General features: G+C 40.8%; 1 protein-coding gene across 2 annotated transcripts in view; it reads left to right on the top strand.

Moving 5' to 3' along the window:
* Nucleotides 1–5,195: 5,195 nt before the first annotated feature.
* The window catches only part of CDIN1 (CDAN1 interacting nuclease 1), a 245,486-nt gene continuing 233,111 nt past the window's right edge, over nt 5,196–17,570 (top strand). Inside the window, exons 1-2 of one of the 2 annotated variants that reach the window (XM_063440334.1) lie at nt 5,196–5,267; nt 6,565–6,678. In XM_063440334.1, the coding sequence (XP_063296404.1) occupies nt 5,242–5,267; nt 6,565–6,678 (140 nt within the window). In that variant the 5' untranslated portion in view covers nt 5,196–5,241. Of the gene's footprint in view, nt 5,300–6,564; nt 6,679–17,570 lie in introns of both variants that reach the window. The other variant, XM_063440335.1, reaches the window with a different exon arrangement.

The raw sequence follows: 17,570 nt of genomic DNA, 5'->3' as shown, positions 1-17,570 counted from the left end.
AAGGATGACGTGTGTGTGTGTGTGTGTATAGCTGATGTAGAATATGTGTAGTGGATGTGGTGTGTAAAGTGGATGTGGTGTGTGTCAAGGGAGCAGTGTGTATAGCGGATGCAGATTGTACGTTTGTGTAATGTATGTGGAGTTTGTGTGTATTACATGCAGAATGAGTGTTTGTGTAGTGGATGTAGTGAGTGTATAGTGAATACAGATTGTGTGTTTATGTAGTGGATGTAGTGAGTGTATAGTGAATACAGATTGTGTGTTTATGTAGTGGATGTAGTGAGTGTATAGTGAATACAGATTGTGTGTTTGTGTAGTGGATGTAGTGTGTGTATAGTGAATACAGAGTGTGTGTTTGTGTTTTGGATGTAGTGAGTGTATAGTGAATACAGATTGTGTGTTTATGTAGTGGATGTAGTGAGTGTATAGTGAATACAGATTGTGTGTTTATGTAGTGGATGTAGTGAGTGTATAGTGAATACAGATTGTGTGTTTATGTAGTGGATGTAGTGAGTGTATAGTGAATACAGATTGTGTGTTTGTGTAGTGGATGTAGTGAGTGTATAGTGAATACAGAGTGTGTGTTTGTGTTTTGGATGTAGTGAGTGTATAGTGAATACAGATTGTGTGTTTGTGTAGTGGATGTAGTGAGTGTATAGTGAATACAGAGTGTGTGTTTGTGTAGTGGATGTAGTGTGTGTATAGTGAATACAGAGTGTGTGTTTGTGTTTTGGATGTAGTGAGTGTATAGTGAATACAGATTGTGTGTTTATGTAGTGGATGTAGTGAGTGTATAGTGAATACAGAGTGTGTGTTTATGTAGTGGATGTAGTGAGTGTATAGTGAATACAGATTGTGTGTTTGTGTAGTGGATGTAGTGTGTGTATAGTGAATACAGAGTGTGTGTTTATGTAGTGGATGTACTGTTTGTGTGTATTAGATGCATTGTGTTTAGTGACTGCAGAGTGTGTATAGTGAATGCTGAGTGTGTGTTTGATGTAGTGTGTACAGTTGTGCTCAAACGTTTGCATACCATTGGGGAATTGGTAACATATGTACCATTTTTAAAGAGCATATGAGTGAGCAGGCAAAACACATTTCTTGTATTTCTTATGGGATTCATATTAAACTGTAGGGTATAGCAGAATGGCACAATCATAAAACACAATATGGCAACAAATAGAAAGGTCAGGAGACTGTGATGGCCACTCCAGAACCTTCACCTTTTCCTGCTGTAACCACTGGAGGGTCAACTTGGCCTTGTGCTTAGGGTCATTGTCATGCTGGAAAGTCCAAGAGTGCCCAAAAGAAGAATGCAAATTGTCTGCCAATATATGCTAACATGCTGCATTAATCTTGCCATGAATTTTCCTAAAATTCCTTGTGCCTTTAGAGCTCACACAAACCGAAAACACCAGTGAGCCACCACCATGCTTCACAGAGTGGTTGGTATTCTTTCCACTATAGGCCTTGTAGACCCCTCTCCAAACATAGCGCGTATGGTTGTGACCATAAAGCTCTATTTTGGTCTCGTCACTCCAAAATACAGTGTGCCAGAAACTGTGAGGCTTGTCAAGGTATAGTCAGGCATATTATAACCAAGCTTTTTTGTGTAATTTGTGCAGAAAACGCGTTTCTGGCATCTCGACCATGCAGCTCATTTTTTTTCAAGTATTGTTGTATTGTGCTCCTGAAACAACCGCGTTCTCGTTTTCCAGAGCAGCCTGTATTTCTCCTGAGGTTACCTGTGGGGTTTTCTTTTCATCCCAAACAATTCTTCTGGCAGTTGTGGCTGAAATCTTTCTTGGTCTACCCGACCTTGGCTTGGTTTTAAAAGATCCCAATTTTCGACTTCTTAATAAGTGATTGAACAGTACTGACTGGTATTTTCAAGGCTTTGGATATCTTTTTATATCCTTTTCTTTCTTTATTGTTTACCTTGTTACGCAGGTCTTTTGACAGTTCTTTTCTGCTCTCCATGGCTTAGTATCTAGCCTGCTCAGTGCATCCACATGAGAGCCCGCATGGGCACGTGATCATATAAATGACATGGTCTGTGGTGCAGGTAATATAGTGCTGAATGGGGATCCGTTTGCCCGTGTGGGGATGGGCAAAAGAAGTACCTGTAACCATATGACTGCATGTTACACATCCCGTACACTTATGGCATCCCTTCTTCTTTATAAATTTTTCTTGTTGGTAACAATGTACCGGGTCATTGCGGACTAATATGTCCCTCAGATTCCTATTGCGTTTGTAACTAATAATAGGTAGATGTTGAAAAATAGGTGACAGCTGTTTGTCTGCTTGTAATATGTCCCAATGTTTGTATATTGTATCCTTGATTTGCGACGTGTTCGTGTGGAAGGTAAGTGGAAGGAATAGACGGTCTGTATAAGAGTCATTAGATTTAGATTCCATTTTTTGAATGCGTTCCTTTGCTTTTAATTCCGCAAGGGCCAGGGTTTGAGGTGAATAACCTCTGGCTAAAAATCTTTGTTTCATCTGTTGTAGTTGTGTGTCCCTATTTTGAGGATCACTATTGTACCGTAATACTCGAATGTATTGAGAGATTGGTAAAGACTCTATAAGATGTTTAGGATGAAAGCTTGTTGCTAGAAGTAATGTGTTTCTGTCTGTTTCCTTCCGGTATAAGGTATATCCAATACCTTTTTCACTTTTAAAGAGACATACGTCCAAAAATTGAATAGTGCTGCTGTTAGCAGTACAGGTTAACTTAATGGGAGTCGATAAATTATTGATATCGTTAACCATAGTGGTTAAGTCTTCTTCAGTACCTTTCCACATTAATAGAATATCGTCCACAAATCTGCAGTATTATATATATTATAGTATATATTATAGTATATATATATAGTATATATATATTGTGATCCTTGTCTGTAGATAGCACGGTCCTCTAGGGCAAAAACATGCACAGTCCTTTTATTTTCTTATAATCCCGGCAACTTTATTTGTAAATTTACACATCAGGCAGCAGCAAACAAAACATAAATGCAATGATGTAACACAAATCCCTATAACAAAAAGCCTAGCTCGTCTGAGCACTAACTCACATCAGAGTCCCTATCTATCAGGGGTTAAACTATAACAAAATTTGTGGGTTTCACCAACCTAGTGTATTTGTCTGCTCTCAGCACTCCAGTGCTCTAAGCCAGCCTTGACTGCTTCTTCTCAGCACTCCTAGTGCTCCAAGCCAGCACTCCCAGTGCCTCAAGCCAGCACTCCCAGTGCCTAGTCTCCTTGATTCTCTTACTGTAGAGAACACCCTCTCTCCTACCTGCTTCCTGAGAGGAAGCCAGCAATCCCCCCTACCTGCCTAGCAGGGAGTGGTTTATTCCCATTGCTACAGCTGATTATCAGCAGCTGAGCAGTGTGTTGGAGACAGTCCAAAAAACCCTGGCCTGGATCTATGTCTCCCATGAAAACCACTAAACTGTGGAGTGGAGCATTGGCCCACCCTTCTCTCCAAATACTCCACCCCAGGGGCCCATAACTAAACAACGCTTTGTGTTGCACAAAACACAAACTACATATACTCCCCCTGGGGTTAAATGGCTTCTCTGCCTTCACTTTATCACAATATATATATATATATATATATATATATATATATATATATATATATATATATATATATATATATATATGCACACTCCCACAGCAGACCGGACACCCCAGGACTGCCGGGCCCATGACAACTAGCATTTATTTCTCAGTATTGTCTGTCTTTGCTGGTTTCCTGACTTTGCTTGTCGTCTAACCTCGCTGAAGGAATTTCTGCTCATCAGGATAACTATTTGAGCACTGTTAGTTTTGAGTGCATAACTTTTTTATGTTTGTTTGTTTTTGATTATTGCTTATTGTATTAATATTGGTTAAAGAGTTACTGTGCTGTTTTTATTACCATGCTGTTTTTTTGTGTGGCTACTTATTAATAAATAAGCGCCTGTCGTTTTCACGTCTCTTTTTCCCCTTCTATTTCTATCTAGACATTTTGATTTGCTTGCACAATGCAGGCATGGCATCACTTGCAGACAAAGTCTCCTGCGATGTCCTTTTAAAGTGGCAATACAGCATATGCATGAACATATGATTTCTACCCTGTCTCCATAAATTATAGCGGCACAGCCCTCCTCTACCCCCAAACCACAAATCTAGCAATTCATAAAGATATAATCTTTATGAAATACTCATATTGTCTATGTTGGAACTTCACTGAAATTTCAACCCAATCAAAAGATCTACTGAGACAATTTCTTCCAGACACTTTGTGGAGCTACCGCCGCCATGAAGTGTCAATCCTCCAGCCGTCACCAGTGACCGCTGCAGGGAATTAGCTCCGTCTACGGAGGTCTCGTTGAATCCTCCATAAACCTTAATGCTGTACTCTCGCGCATGTGCGATAGTACTGCAGTGACATGGGCTCCTGGCGGACAGGTCAGAAAAGGTGATAGCAGCGCTCGTGAGGCTCAGGCGATTTAAACTCACCATTCCCTGCCACCATCGGTGGTCTTTGCTAACTCTGTAAAGTTCCCAGGCGGTGACAGTTCCGCTTTAAGTATGAAACAGAGAACGAATAACACTTTGAATGACATCTAAATAGTGCTCAATGCAACATAAACAAATTAAAATAATTAATGTTGAATAAAAATTCAATACAAGCCCATTGAGCCTGTAGCTCTCTCTCTGTTCTGTTATGTGTGCCACTTTAGGAAACACAGGAATTTATCCCGTTGTACAGCGCTACGGAATTTGATGGCGCTATATAAATAATAAAATAATAATCATTGCATGTCACCCCCCCCCATCCAGGTAAAACTTAGTGTGTCATGCTGTAACAGGTACCCGCCCACTACCCCAGCCAGACACGCCCACTATTCCTGACAGCCAGAGACCCATTCACCACTACAGACAGCTATAGACACGCCCACCAACCCAGCCAGTCACGCCCACTACTCCTCACAGCCAGAAACCCGTTCACCACTCCAGCCAGCCAGAGACACGCCCACCAACCCAGCCAGTCCCGCCCACTACTCTTGACAGCCAGAGACCTGTTCACCACTCCAGCCAGCGACACGCCCATCAACCCGGCCAGTCCCGCCCACTGCTCCAGGGAGCCGGAGACCCGCTCACTAACCCAGTCAGCCAGCCTGCGTTCCAAGCCTCACCTCTGGCCGCAGGAAGTCTCGCGAGACACGGCTTCTCCCGGCAGCTCGCATGCGCACGCAGTGCAGGATTCCCAGGTATTCTACACGGCCCACTCACATGTCTGTGTGTATGTACGTAGCTCACCTTGCACAGCATTGGCAGTAGCTGCCTGCTGCAGCCAGCTATAAATAAAACATGTGTGTTAATACTGTGCTTTGTTCTTCGTCCTGTTTGGTTTCCCTCATGGCCCAATGAGTTGCTGCAGGACTTGGTCTGGGAGGGAATTATGGGTATTGTAGTCCTCAAGGATCTGGAGAGAGCCCTGCAGTAAGTGACTGTGCCTGTCAATCCCTCTCCTGGGATCTGCAATGTTAGCAGGTTATTGAGAAGTTACAGGGTCCTACTTACCCAGTCCATGAAATGTCCAGAATTTAATGAGAGAATTTGCCAAGTTTAAATATCTTCATGGCATCATAACCTCTCCACCATGCTTTAGTTGTTGTTGTTATGGTGCCAGGAGTCTCCCTCTTAAAGGAACACTCACACGTTACCAATGCAAACATTTATATTCCTAGAGTGCTGTTATAACTATTCAGATTATTAGGTCCCCAAATAAAGCTATTTGCCTTTGTTATTTCCCCCTCGGCTGGATGAATTTGTCAACACTACAATCATTATTGCACTGGGAGGCATTGCGCATGCTGCTCCAATCAGCACGTCCTCATAGAGATGCAGTGACTCAGTGCATCTCTGTGAGAGCGTTCAGCATCTTCCCGAGTGTGGAGACGCAGAACATGGGTCCTGCAATCTGTGCAAGACCTCAACCAGGAAGTCCTGGTAGTGGCTATCCGGGTGACAGCTAGAGGTGGCGTTTAGGCAGGAATGTTAACACTGCTTTTTCTCAGAGAAAGTAATGGTGTAGCAATCACATGAATTTTGGTCATACCAGTAAGCAGAGTCTATTTTGTTGAGCCTGGGTTTACCCCTTCTATACCAATGGACAGGAAACAGCTGTTTGAATGGAGGATGACAAATAGAAAAGCTTAGGGATGAGAGAATAGCCTCTCCGATTCTGTTTTTGCCAGGTACGAGAAAGGAGGGAGTATATAGTCACCCAAAAAAGTTTATATAGATATGCATTCGCATCCACAGTGAATGATGATTGGATATCCGATACAGACCGTGTTCACTAACTTGGGTAATGTCTGCAGTGTTTTCTTGCATGTAGATCACCCTTAGATCAATCACTTTCAGTGAAATTGGTGGGATGACCACTGGGTGTTTTCGATGATAGCAGTTTATAGTGATTTCCAGTGCATTACATTTAAGGCACATCCTCTGCAGCAATTTTTTTTTCACCTACGTCTGACACATCATTTGTTTTTATTTCAGTTATAGTACAAACATGAAATTGAGCAACGCACAATACAATGAGATTGCGCACTTCATCTCCACCCTCAAGCCTACGCGACAATGCATGAGGCGTCTGAAGGAAAGATTCCCCTCGTGAGTTAAACTTCTAATAATCCTCATATTAATTTACTGCTGTATGTTTTACCACATGCTTTATGATGGAATTTCTGTCTATCACATTTACGTAGGCCACCAATCAAGACTTTTGATATCTGGGAGATTTTTTTTGTTTTCTTTTTTTCTTTTGTGTTTGATGTCTCAATCTGAAAGAAAGTCTACATACGTTTTGAAATATGCTAAGTACATGATGGCTAGCAGAAGCAATTTAGGAATAGTATGTCATTGAGCTTGTAATGCCTTCTCCTCTTGTTTCTGTTAATGTATTTGTATGTGAATTACTTGTCAAATATCTCCATTCCTTAACCCCTTCAGGACGGAGTCAATAGTGCACGTTCTGATCAAAACAAAACGTAAACAAAAACTGGTATTTGCGCTTTATGTCTGTTCACCCGTAGTTCCCATCTTTCATATTAAATGCACCCACACGTATTATATATCATTTTGTTCAGGAGAAACAGGGCTTTCATTCCATATCAAATATTTATATATGAAACCTAATTTATTATGAATAAAATTAAAAAAACTGTGAGAAATGTTAATTTTTTAAAAAAATTTGTAGTTCCGCCTCACATTTTAGCTGTAAATGTCATAATACTGTTAGGTTTTACTGCAACAAAATGCACATATTTGTAATCAGCGATGTCTCACGAGTACAACAGTACCCCCCATTAACAGGTTTTATGGTGTTTTGGAAAGTTACAGGGTCAAATATAGAACGTTCCATTTTTAAATTGAAATTTGCCAGATTAGTAATGTTACCTTTGAGACGGTGTGGTAGCCCAGGAATGAGAATTACCCCCATAATGGCATACCATGTGAAAAAGTAGACAACCCAAGGTATTGAACATGGGGTATGTTTAGTCTTTGTTAGTAGCCACTTAGTCACAAACACTGGCCAAAGTTAGCGTTCATATTTGTTTTTGTGTGAAAAAAGCAAAAAACTAATATTTGGCCAGTGTTTGTGACTAAGTGGCTACTAAGAAAGACTGGACATACCCCATTTGCAATACCTTGGGTTGTCTACTTTTGCAAATGGTATGCCATCATGGGGGTAATTCTTATTCCTGGGCTACCATACGGTCTCAAAGGCAACATAACTAATCTGGCAAATTTCAATGTGAAAAAAATGAAATGCAAGCCTTATATGTGACTCTCTAACTTTCCAAAACACCATAAAACCTGTACATGGGGGGTACTGTTATTCTCGGGAGACTTCACTAAACACAAATATTAGTGTTTTAAAACAGTAAAACATATTACAACAATAATATAGTCCATAAAAGTGCCGTTTGCTTGTAAAAAATGCAAAAAACTTCACTTTTACTTAAAATATCATCGTTGTAATATAATTTACCAGTTTTAAACAGTAATATTTGAGTTCAGCGAAGTCTCCTGAGTAAAACAGTACCCCCTATGTACAGGTTTTATGATGTCTTGGAGAGTGACAGGGTCAAATATAGTGCTTGCGAATTAAATTCTCTGCACTTTCTCCCTGTGTTGTCAGGCATGTCAATCAAATTTTAATTAATCAAATGACATAATTATGTTAAAAGATTACTTAAATATACACGTAGAATTTTAATATATATGCATTTATAGGTATTTAAATTCTACGTGTATACTAATGTAATCTATTATGTAATTATATGTATTTATCTCTCTATATATATTTGCGGTTATTTGTATTTTATATATAGATAATGTCATTCTAAGTGTATTTTGTTACCAATATATATATTTTTAATGACAAAATACAGTTAGAATAAAATTACATATGAATATATAATTTATTTAAAATTTTGTTTCAATATTTTATTTATTTATTTAATATTATTTATTATTGTAATTATATGTATATATATATATATATATAATATATAATATATATACATATTATATATATGTAACGTCACTCTAAGTGTATTTTAATACTAATATATATATATACTACATCACTAATATTACTATTAAAATACATTACGCATGACGTTACATATATATAATATGTATATATATAATATATATTATATATATAAAAATGCATTTATTTTAATTTTACACATGTCTAATTATTTTTTTTAATTCTTCCCACCAGCAGGGGGACTGTCTGATATTTCAGACAGCCCCCCTGCTGGCAGATCCACAGCCAGCTATAGGGGGCCATGTGATCGCTCTTTGAGAGCGATCACATGGCCCCCGGGGGCCTGATTTGCCGTGGGGGGGCTGCCTGGGCTCTGAGGCAGCCCCCCAGAAGAGGATCGCGGCGGAGGTGAGTACCGCCGGACCTCCTGGGCTGCAAGCCGTTACGGCGTTCTATGCCGCCGCAACGGCTTTAAAGCCCTTTAAAGCCGCGACGGCATAGAACGCCGTAACGGCGTTAAGGGGTTAAAGGAAAACACAGTTGTTTTCCTAGCACGATAGCTCTCCACAGTGCTCCCACTTGGTGAGGAAGGGTTGAAAAACCACTTCTGTTACTTACCTTATTCCAGGGCCGAAGTACCTAGGTGCAGGTTCAGGCTCCCCTTCTGCTTCTCCTGTGCCATTGCTTGGCAGGGGGTGGGGGGTCTAAAGCACAGCGATAGCCATGCTCGCATTAGGACTTCCCTCATAGGAAAGCAATGTGTAACCCTATGGGGTTTTGGGTGACGCTGGATGTCCTCATGCAGAGCGTGAGAACATCCAGCGTCAGTCAGGCGACCTAAAGTCGCCTAACCACCCTGAAGTCCCTCTAGTTACTAGAGGTGGAGGTTAACCCTTCAATGTTGTAATTATTGCAGTTTATCAAAAACTGCAATCATTACAATTGCAGGGTTAAGAGGCATGGACAGAGCACCCAAACCAATTCAATAAGCTGAAGTGGTCTGGGTGCCTATAGTGTTTCTTTAATTTTAAAGTGCTAGGACATATGGTGGTGCTGTATAAATGCTGATAATTAGGGTTCTGTTTAGATCTTAAAAGGCTGCAACAATATTTCTATAAACTGCAACAGAAATAAGTTACTATGCTGCTTGTGCAAACGCTCTTTACTCTGGACGTTTGCCACGAACTTCCTGAGGAGTGTGGAAGCTAGCCTCCTGCCCACCGACTATGGGCCATATACACACAGCCAAACTCACTGTTTTCCCTCCTGTTCTCCAGACAGTTCCCTTCTGGTTCGTTTTATAGTTTCCCGAACAGAAACACTTTCCCTGCTTTTGGGAGATAAGTCAAGCGAACACCGACCACCCCCGTGGCTCATTAAATACAGAGAAATCAAAGGCTTAAGTGCTCTCTCTCATATAACCGAGCACCACGTGCTGGAGAAAACAGTGGCCATCTTGTCGCATGAACACAGGCAGCGGGACTTGGTCGTTGAGTGTCTGGAACTCTAAGTCGGACACTCGACCTCGCACACACCAGTAACATCATACGAATGCCTGCTTCTTTCGCAAAAAGCCAGAGAGCGCTGTTCGGTAGGTTTGTTCGCACGAACAAGGCGAACAAACTCTACCTATGAGCCAGGGTAACCGTTCGACAGTTTGTTCGTATTTAACTCCCGAAAGTGACCGACTGCTACCACTAAATCTCTGGAACTGATTTGGGAAGACGCCTCAGGTGAGGTCGGTCAAAACAGTCAAAACTTTACCCCGGTGGCGATTTGGCTGTATTCCATGGATCTGAGCACTATTTGGACAACTTGGGTGTGCAGATCCGGGGATATAATATTTGTGGGGGTTCCTATATGTCTAATATGTATTTTTTATATTTTATGTATGTTATGTCTTTATGCTTAGTCATTGTGACTCAGAAATTCATGGGCGTGTTGTGGGACTGTTCTCTGCGTGTTTTACTGTATCCTTGCTGTGTATATAAGTGGGCCATCTGTACGTGAGTCTTCTTGTACCCTTCATCAAGTTTAGGCTGATGTTTGAGTATAGCAGAGCTATAATCACTGCTTCACTTGGGACTTGGGAGAATTACAGCGGATATACTCAGTCAGAGTATAGGGGATCCGTTACACTTCTACTTTAGTTAGGTTGGCGAACAGTTTCATTTAAGCATGCTTTTTGGGCTATTAAGAGCCATATGCGGTGTTGTTTATGTGGCATACCCAGCTGTCGTATTGCTCTTTCATTGTATGGTGATCCCTGTAGCAACGTGACTCTAGGAAATTAGTAGAAAACTGAATTGGAATATGGCAATTTACTTCTTTGGATTATGCTTCTGTATATGAATGTAACTGATAATAACAGTGCTCCTCAAAATGTAACTATTTCAGTCTCTCTTTTCCCACATATTGTTCTTTCTATATATCATCTTAGTAACAGAAGATCAGCAAATGACTCTCTGCATAATATTTCACTCTAGGCCCAGTAAGGGACCTTTTATAGGGCTCTTTTTTTTCTACCCAGGCCAGTGGTTTACGCTTTGCCAGGCACCTATGTAAACCGAATACCCACACAAACTGGACATAGGGTTCTTTGACAAACCTAGATCTTTAATCCCATCATAATAGATAGGCAAGCACTCCTCCATCATCATTCACCTGTGCAAAGGGGTGCTGTTGAATAGACCCATCCTCATCACCAGTAGAGGTAAGTAAGCAGCAGTGGGAGGAGAATGGAGGGATGTGTTGGCCTTAATTCTGAGGGGATATGCGTGTGGCTGACCTGGTTATTGTAAAACATCTAGAATATGATTTCACAGTGCAGGAAAAAGCTTTACGGGAGGGGTTATCAAGATTTTACATGGGCTAAAGACCTTGGTAATCTTCGGAATTTATCCAGGCTCTAGTGACAGTGTTAAAATTACAAAGGGAGATTAAGAATTGGGTGATAATTCTCAGCCACTTCACGGCCTCTAAAGAAAAAAGGGAAAAAAAACCCTGCAGATTTGCAGCACACAAAAATTAACTGTCACTTTTGATCTTCTCATAAAGATAGATGCTTTATGAACACTTATTGACCAGTTGTAATTTTCGTTAAAACTAAAACACAATCAAACAATATGCAAGAAATATGAATTTTGCATTTGCCAAAATGTGGCACTTGGTGGAACTTCTGTCGCACATCTTGCATGGTTACAATCAAAAACTGATTGTAACAGGCATCTTCTCACATGATGTACAATAGACGTCTATGGCACCTTATTACCAAGTGCAAGCCCGATTGAGAGGGAGTACAGGAGAATGCACAGTTAATGAGGGTGAAACCACCAGGAATGGAAGAAGCTGAGTGGTGGGAAGATGTAAGTTGTAAGTCATTCTAAAAAAATTAAATTTAGCGTGAAAAACTCAAAATTGAAAGTAGATCGATTTTAAAAAACAAACAAAACAATTTAGTATGCACACCCGTGGTGTAACTTTTAGGGGTCAACAATGCTTCACATAGAAAGCAAAAAATATAATAATGTGATATTATAAGTACTAAGTTAGAATATATATATATATATATATATATATATATATATATATATATATATATATATATATATATATATATATATTGTGCATTGCAAGTTAAAACGCTCACATTTATAAGAACCTGATAATGATTGGCTGTAATAATACAGGCTTTGGTGCTTTTAAGGCAACGCAACACCTTTATTCACCTGTTGTTCCCAGATTTACCATGAGAAAACAAAACAGGAACAAACTACAAGTCACCATAACAATTCTTAACTGAAAGTGGGCTACTGATTGGCTACAGCGAGCAGCTAATGATCTAAGCCAATAAGTAGTTTCCCATTGATAAAAATGAGGAGTACTGATAGGATTAGAGCTAGCTAATTAGCTGTGCACCTGCCCATAAGGTAAGTGTCCCTTTAAGAGTAGATAAAGTTGCTATGGTGACCAGTGTGTTACTTTAATAGTAGATGTATATCAATTCAGCAGAGAACCTGCCTACCTTATTCAGAGCCTTGTTAGTCTACCTGGTTATAGGTGTATAAAGCATTGAGTCAATATGGAATGACACCCTCCTCTTCATCCGAGATGCAGGAGGACACCGAACTCCACCAGATTAGGAAGCTCTATTACATTTTTATGTACATGTATAAAAAGAAATGACAAACCATTAAATCTGAGTTTTAATATACTGGCATAAACTCCTTTCTTCCAGTACACATTTCACTTTACGGCTTCCTTAGTCAGATGGTAATTAATTCTATCTCTACCTACCTCCCACACCCCTTATCATACATGGTAACAAAGCACCTTACAAAAGTAAAGGAACAATCCCACAAGTGACTGTTGCATTTAGAGGAAAGTTGTCATTTTGTAATTTTTCTTCAACGCTCCATTTATAATTCACAAAGTAGATGTGTGTGTTGTGGGCAGGGGGCTGGGGCACTGGTTAAAATCCACCCTGGGGTATCTTTAAACGTAATTTTGAAGCTTGTAGCAGTTACGTTATTAGATTACTGGCAATGTTCACACTGTTGATAATGCATTTCATTGCACTCACTGTGCTTGTTGTTTAAATTTGTTTGTGTATGTATACAATACTGCCACAAACTGCAATACGTTTCTCACCTCACTACCGTTCAAAGAACTTTTTATTAACCTTTCAGAGTTTCTACAAGGCTTTAACTCCCATAATTTAATTCTTTGCAGACACTAGTGCTTTGGTACACTGCTAAATGTATATGTGTGTGTGTGGTATATAAATGCATATCGAAAAAAAATAATTGCACCTGGGGTGGAAAAAATAGCAAACCATGTTAAAAAGGAGCCAAACTTAAAAGTTAACAAAATTGTGATTTAAGAACGCAGCTGCACAAGTGAATCATTCGTTTGATTATAGATTTTTTTTTTTGTATGTGTCAGCTATAAAAGAGACCTGACAAAAAAAAATTCACTTTGTAAACCTCACAAAGCCGGAATTTATGGGAGAGCTGCTATTCGGAAACTGCTTGGCTCCAAGGCCAAACTTGCAAAGATGCTATACTAGTGTCAGGAACATAAAAAAACTGGACCTGAGAAATGGAACAAAGTTATATGGTCTAATGAGTCATCTTTCACCCCGTTTTATACACTCTGATGGGTTTATGTTTGGAAAAAGTCAAGGGATGCCATCAACCCACAATTTCATTTGTCGGCTGTTAAACACGAATCCATAATGGTATGGGCATCCATTTCATGGGAGTCATTAGGTCATATGATTGCTTTGCACTATAACAGCTGAGGAATACGAGGCCATTTTAAAACACCAGGTGCTTCTAACGTTGAGGACAATGTATTACTGCTGTTATTTATACAGCCCCAATATATTCCGCAGTATTGTTCTGTCTTGGCATTCCATATTCAAGATAGATAACACTCCCATACATTGTTTTAAACAAATTAAAAGGTAGATTCGTCTATGACTGGTTGAAGTGAAACTCCTCCTATGGATGCTAAGTCGCCAGATGTAAACATCATTTAAACATGTTGGAAAGTAAACGAGAGAAGGAATTTTAAAAATATTTTTAAAAGTTTTTGTCTTTTATTTTTCTCTTGAGGAATTGTGTAGTATTCATCAGCACGTGAATTAGTGTATCATACCTCCCAATATTCCCAGATTCTGTGGAACAGTCCCAGTTTCGGGGTCCTGTCCCACATTCTCCCATGGTGTCTAGTCCCTTGGTTTTGCTGTTGTTGTTGTTGTTGTTGTGTTTTCTTGTTTTTTTTAGTGTTTTCACTTCCCAAGAATAAGAAGAGCTTTTCTTTAGACGGTTATAAGGGTAGGCAATGACATAGGCTGTCATTTTGTATGATACTGAGAGTCATCAGAATATATTTTAGACATTTTGAAACTTTATTAAGTAGAGTTACAGCTCAATGTAAAACAAAAAGCTGTGTTCCTTTATCAAACAAATTGTGAGAAAGGGTAATATTGGGTGTGAGGATTATAACTGGATGGTGATTTTGTGCTGGTAACCACACCCCTGCAGTGCCCAGAAGCCACAAAGTCATTCAGTAACGTGCTCCCTAATAACCGTTTAGTTTCGGAATTAAACTCTTATCTGTTTTGCTGCCAGGAAAATGTTGGCACAGACTTGTGTATGTGTTTGCTCATCCAGAGTATTTGAAGAGGAAGCTAATATCATGTAGCATTAGCTTGCACTTCAGGGCCCATTTAGCTAAGCTGGCAAGCGGGCCAGCCTATACCAGTAACTAAAAGGTACATGAGGGAGTCAGTGCGGTTTTCCTGGCATAATGAGCTACTTGGTTGTAATTATCAAATTGGGAGCTATTCACTCCTTTAACAGTCTCTGGAATGCGAGGGAGGAGAAAGATAGGGGGGGAAAAAAAAAAGCTATCACTACAAGTGAAAGAGGAATTTGCAAATATCTACTTTTTATTTGAACTATTTCACTTCCAGCTAAACTTTTATTGTAAAGCTTGAACTCAATGGCTGTTTTGGATTTAGTTAAGTCTATTTATTTCAACCTAAAGGTTGTACTCTTTTTTTTAAATTTTTTTTTTATCTTTTGCTTCATTTTTTCTTAATTATTTTTATTTTTTTTGCGATATTTAAGAGCAGCAATAAAATTAAAATAAAATAAAAATCTAAATTGTGACCCTTAGCTTAAGCTTGACAGTAATAAAATGAAATAAAGTAACTCCCATCACCCTTAACCCTGCAAGTGTAATTATTGCAGTTTTTATAAACTGCAATAATTATGTTGCAGGGATAAATCCTCCTCTAGTGGCTGTCTATCAGACAGCCACTAGAGGGACTTCCGGCTTCTTAGAACACGAAAAGTGTTTTAAATCACGCTGGACATCTTCACGCTATGCATGAGGACCTTCAACGTTTCCGGAATAATGCTTTCCTATGAGGAGGTCTAATGCGTGCGCGCGACCATTGCCACGCATGCGATCTCCCACGCCGACGGAGGAGTGTGGGCGGAGCCTGACCCAGCCCCGAGGGACATTGCCGCTGGATTCAGGTAAGTCACTGAAAGGGTTTTAACCTCTCCAGCAACATGGGATGGGGGGATGGGAGGGAGGGGGGCACTGCAGGATTTGTTTTCCTGGCACTGGAGAGTCCCTTTAAGCTGCTTTGATAGCTACTTGCTTTGGTGGAACTGTGTCAGGACTGGGAGCAGGGCTAGATTAAGAGCCCAGTGGGCCTGGTGCTGACAATTAACGACCAAAAAACACTAAAACTGTCTTACCTCCCAATCGTCATGTATTTGATGGAGATGGTGCTGGAGGGAAACTCATAGGATGCAGGTATGAGAAAATACATACCCTATGCTAATCTCACACTTTCACCTTTCAAGTAAATCCATGCCCCCTAAGAGCATTGTCCAGTGAAGCAGGAAGTCTATGGCAAGAGTAAAAAGGGTGGGCCACTGACGCGAATCACGGAACCAGAATTGCAGAAATGGGCGAACATACCCAAAAAGGGGGCATGTCTGCCCAAAGAATTTGAAGTACAGGCTGGCATGAATGCATGTCAGGCTGCCTGCCAGTCATGCAGGCTGGCCAACTTAGGGCATACTATGCAGCCAGAACCCTGAGCTTGTCATAAATGCGTCTAATGATGCACTTGTTCCACTCTTTCTAAGGACTGTCCCCTAGCAGTCATATGTACACTTGTCTCCTTACCTTCTTCCTAGCAGGCAGAAGCTCTTGGTGTATAGTCTGGGACAGAGAAAAGGTGTATGTAGTGAGTGTAGAAGAAAGGGAACATGCCACAGTGTTAGAGAGACCAAAGTCAGCATTACCTAAACTAATTTCATTGTCAGTGGGCAGGGCTTGGACGCCATACTGCAAGGACGTAGAAAGCTTGGACTCCTACCTGATCCTGGATTAAAAGCGATTTAACGGGTGAAAAAAGCCCTATTACTGGACTAACTCATACTGGCAAACTCGTCTGGTACTCTGTAGGCAACATTGGAGTGAGATCCAGACCGCCATACTCTCAAAGCCCAACAGTGGTGGTCACCATCTACTTGTGACCTGGTGTTACCTTGGCGGGAGAAGCGGACGATCTCTGTTCCTGGGGCGGTTCAGGCTTTCTTCTTTGTGGATCTATAGAGCCCCGTATCAAATCACCAAAAAACTTACGGTTTGATTCTACTATATATATGGATTGCTTCCAGTGTCTCCCTGTCTGTCTCCCAGTGTCTCAGTGTCCCTATTTATCACAGTGTCCCCATGTCTCTGTGTCTCCTAGTGTCCCCTTGTCTCTGTGTCCCCATGTCACCTAGTGTCCCCTAATCTCCCAGTGTCTGTGTCCCCATGTCGCCCAGAGTCTGTGTCCCCATGTCTTCCAGTATCCCCATATCTCCCAGTGTCCCCTAGTGTCTGTCCCCAGGTTTTCAGTGACCCCTATGTGTCACAGTGTCTCATTGCTCCATGTCTCCCAGTGTTCCCATGTGTCCCCATGTCTCTCAGTGTCCACTAGTGTATGTGTCCCCATGTCTCCCAGTGTTCCTTAGTGTCTGTCTCTCTATGTCTTCCAGTGTCCCCATGTCACTAGGACACATGGGGACACTAGGAGACATGGAGACACTGGAGGAGACATGGGGACACTGGGTGACTTTGAGACACGAGGGGACACTGGGCACTGAGACACTGGGAACTGAGACACTGATACGTTGGGGGCACTGGAGACTTGATAAAGACCTGGATACAGGTCAAAACGTTGCAGTGTCTAATAAACCTGCTTAAATCTATCACAGTGAGTGCCGGAAATCTTTTATTTTATACTAGGAGACATTGAGACACTTGGGGTCACTGGGAGTCTAGGGGACACTGAGAGACACCAGGGACACTGGGAGTCATGGGGCACTGAGACACTGTGATACATAGGGGACACTGGAGACTTGATAAAGACCTGGGTACAGATCGAAATGTTGCATTGTTCAGTAAACCTGCTTAAATCTATCAC

Source organism: Pelobates fuscus, chromosome 13, assembly GCF_036172605.1.
Source record: "Pelobates fuscus isolate aPelFus1 chromosome 13, aPelFus1.pri, whole genome shotgun sequence".
In the NCBI taxonomy this organism is placed as follows: domain Eukaryota; kingdom Metazoa; phylum Chordata; class Amphibia; order Anura; family Pelobatidae; genus Pelobates; species Pelobates fuscus.
The sequence above is the reverse complement of the archived record's forward strand: the minus strand, read 5'-3'. Positions and strand labels throughout refer to the sequence as shown.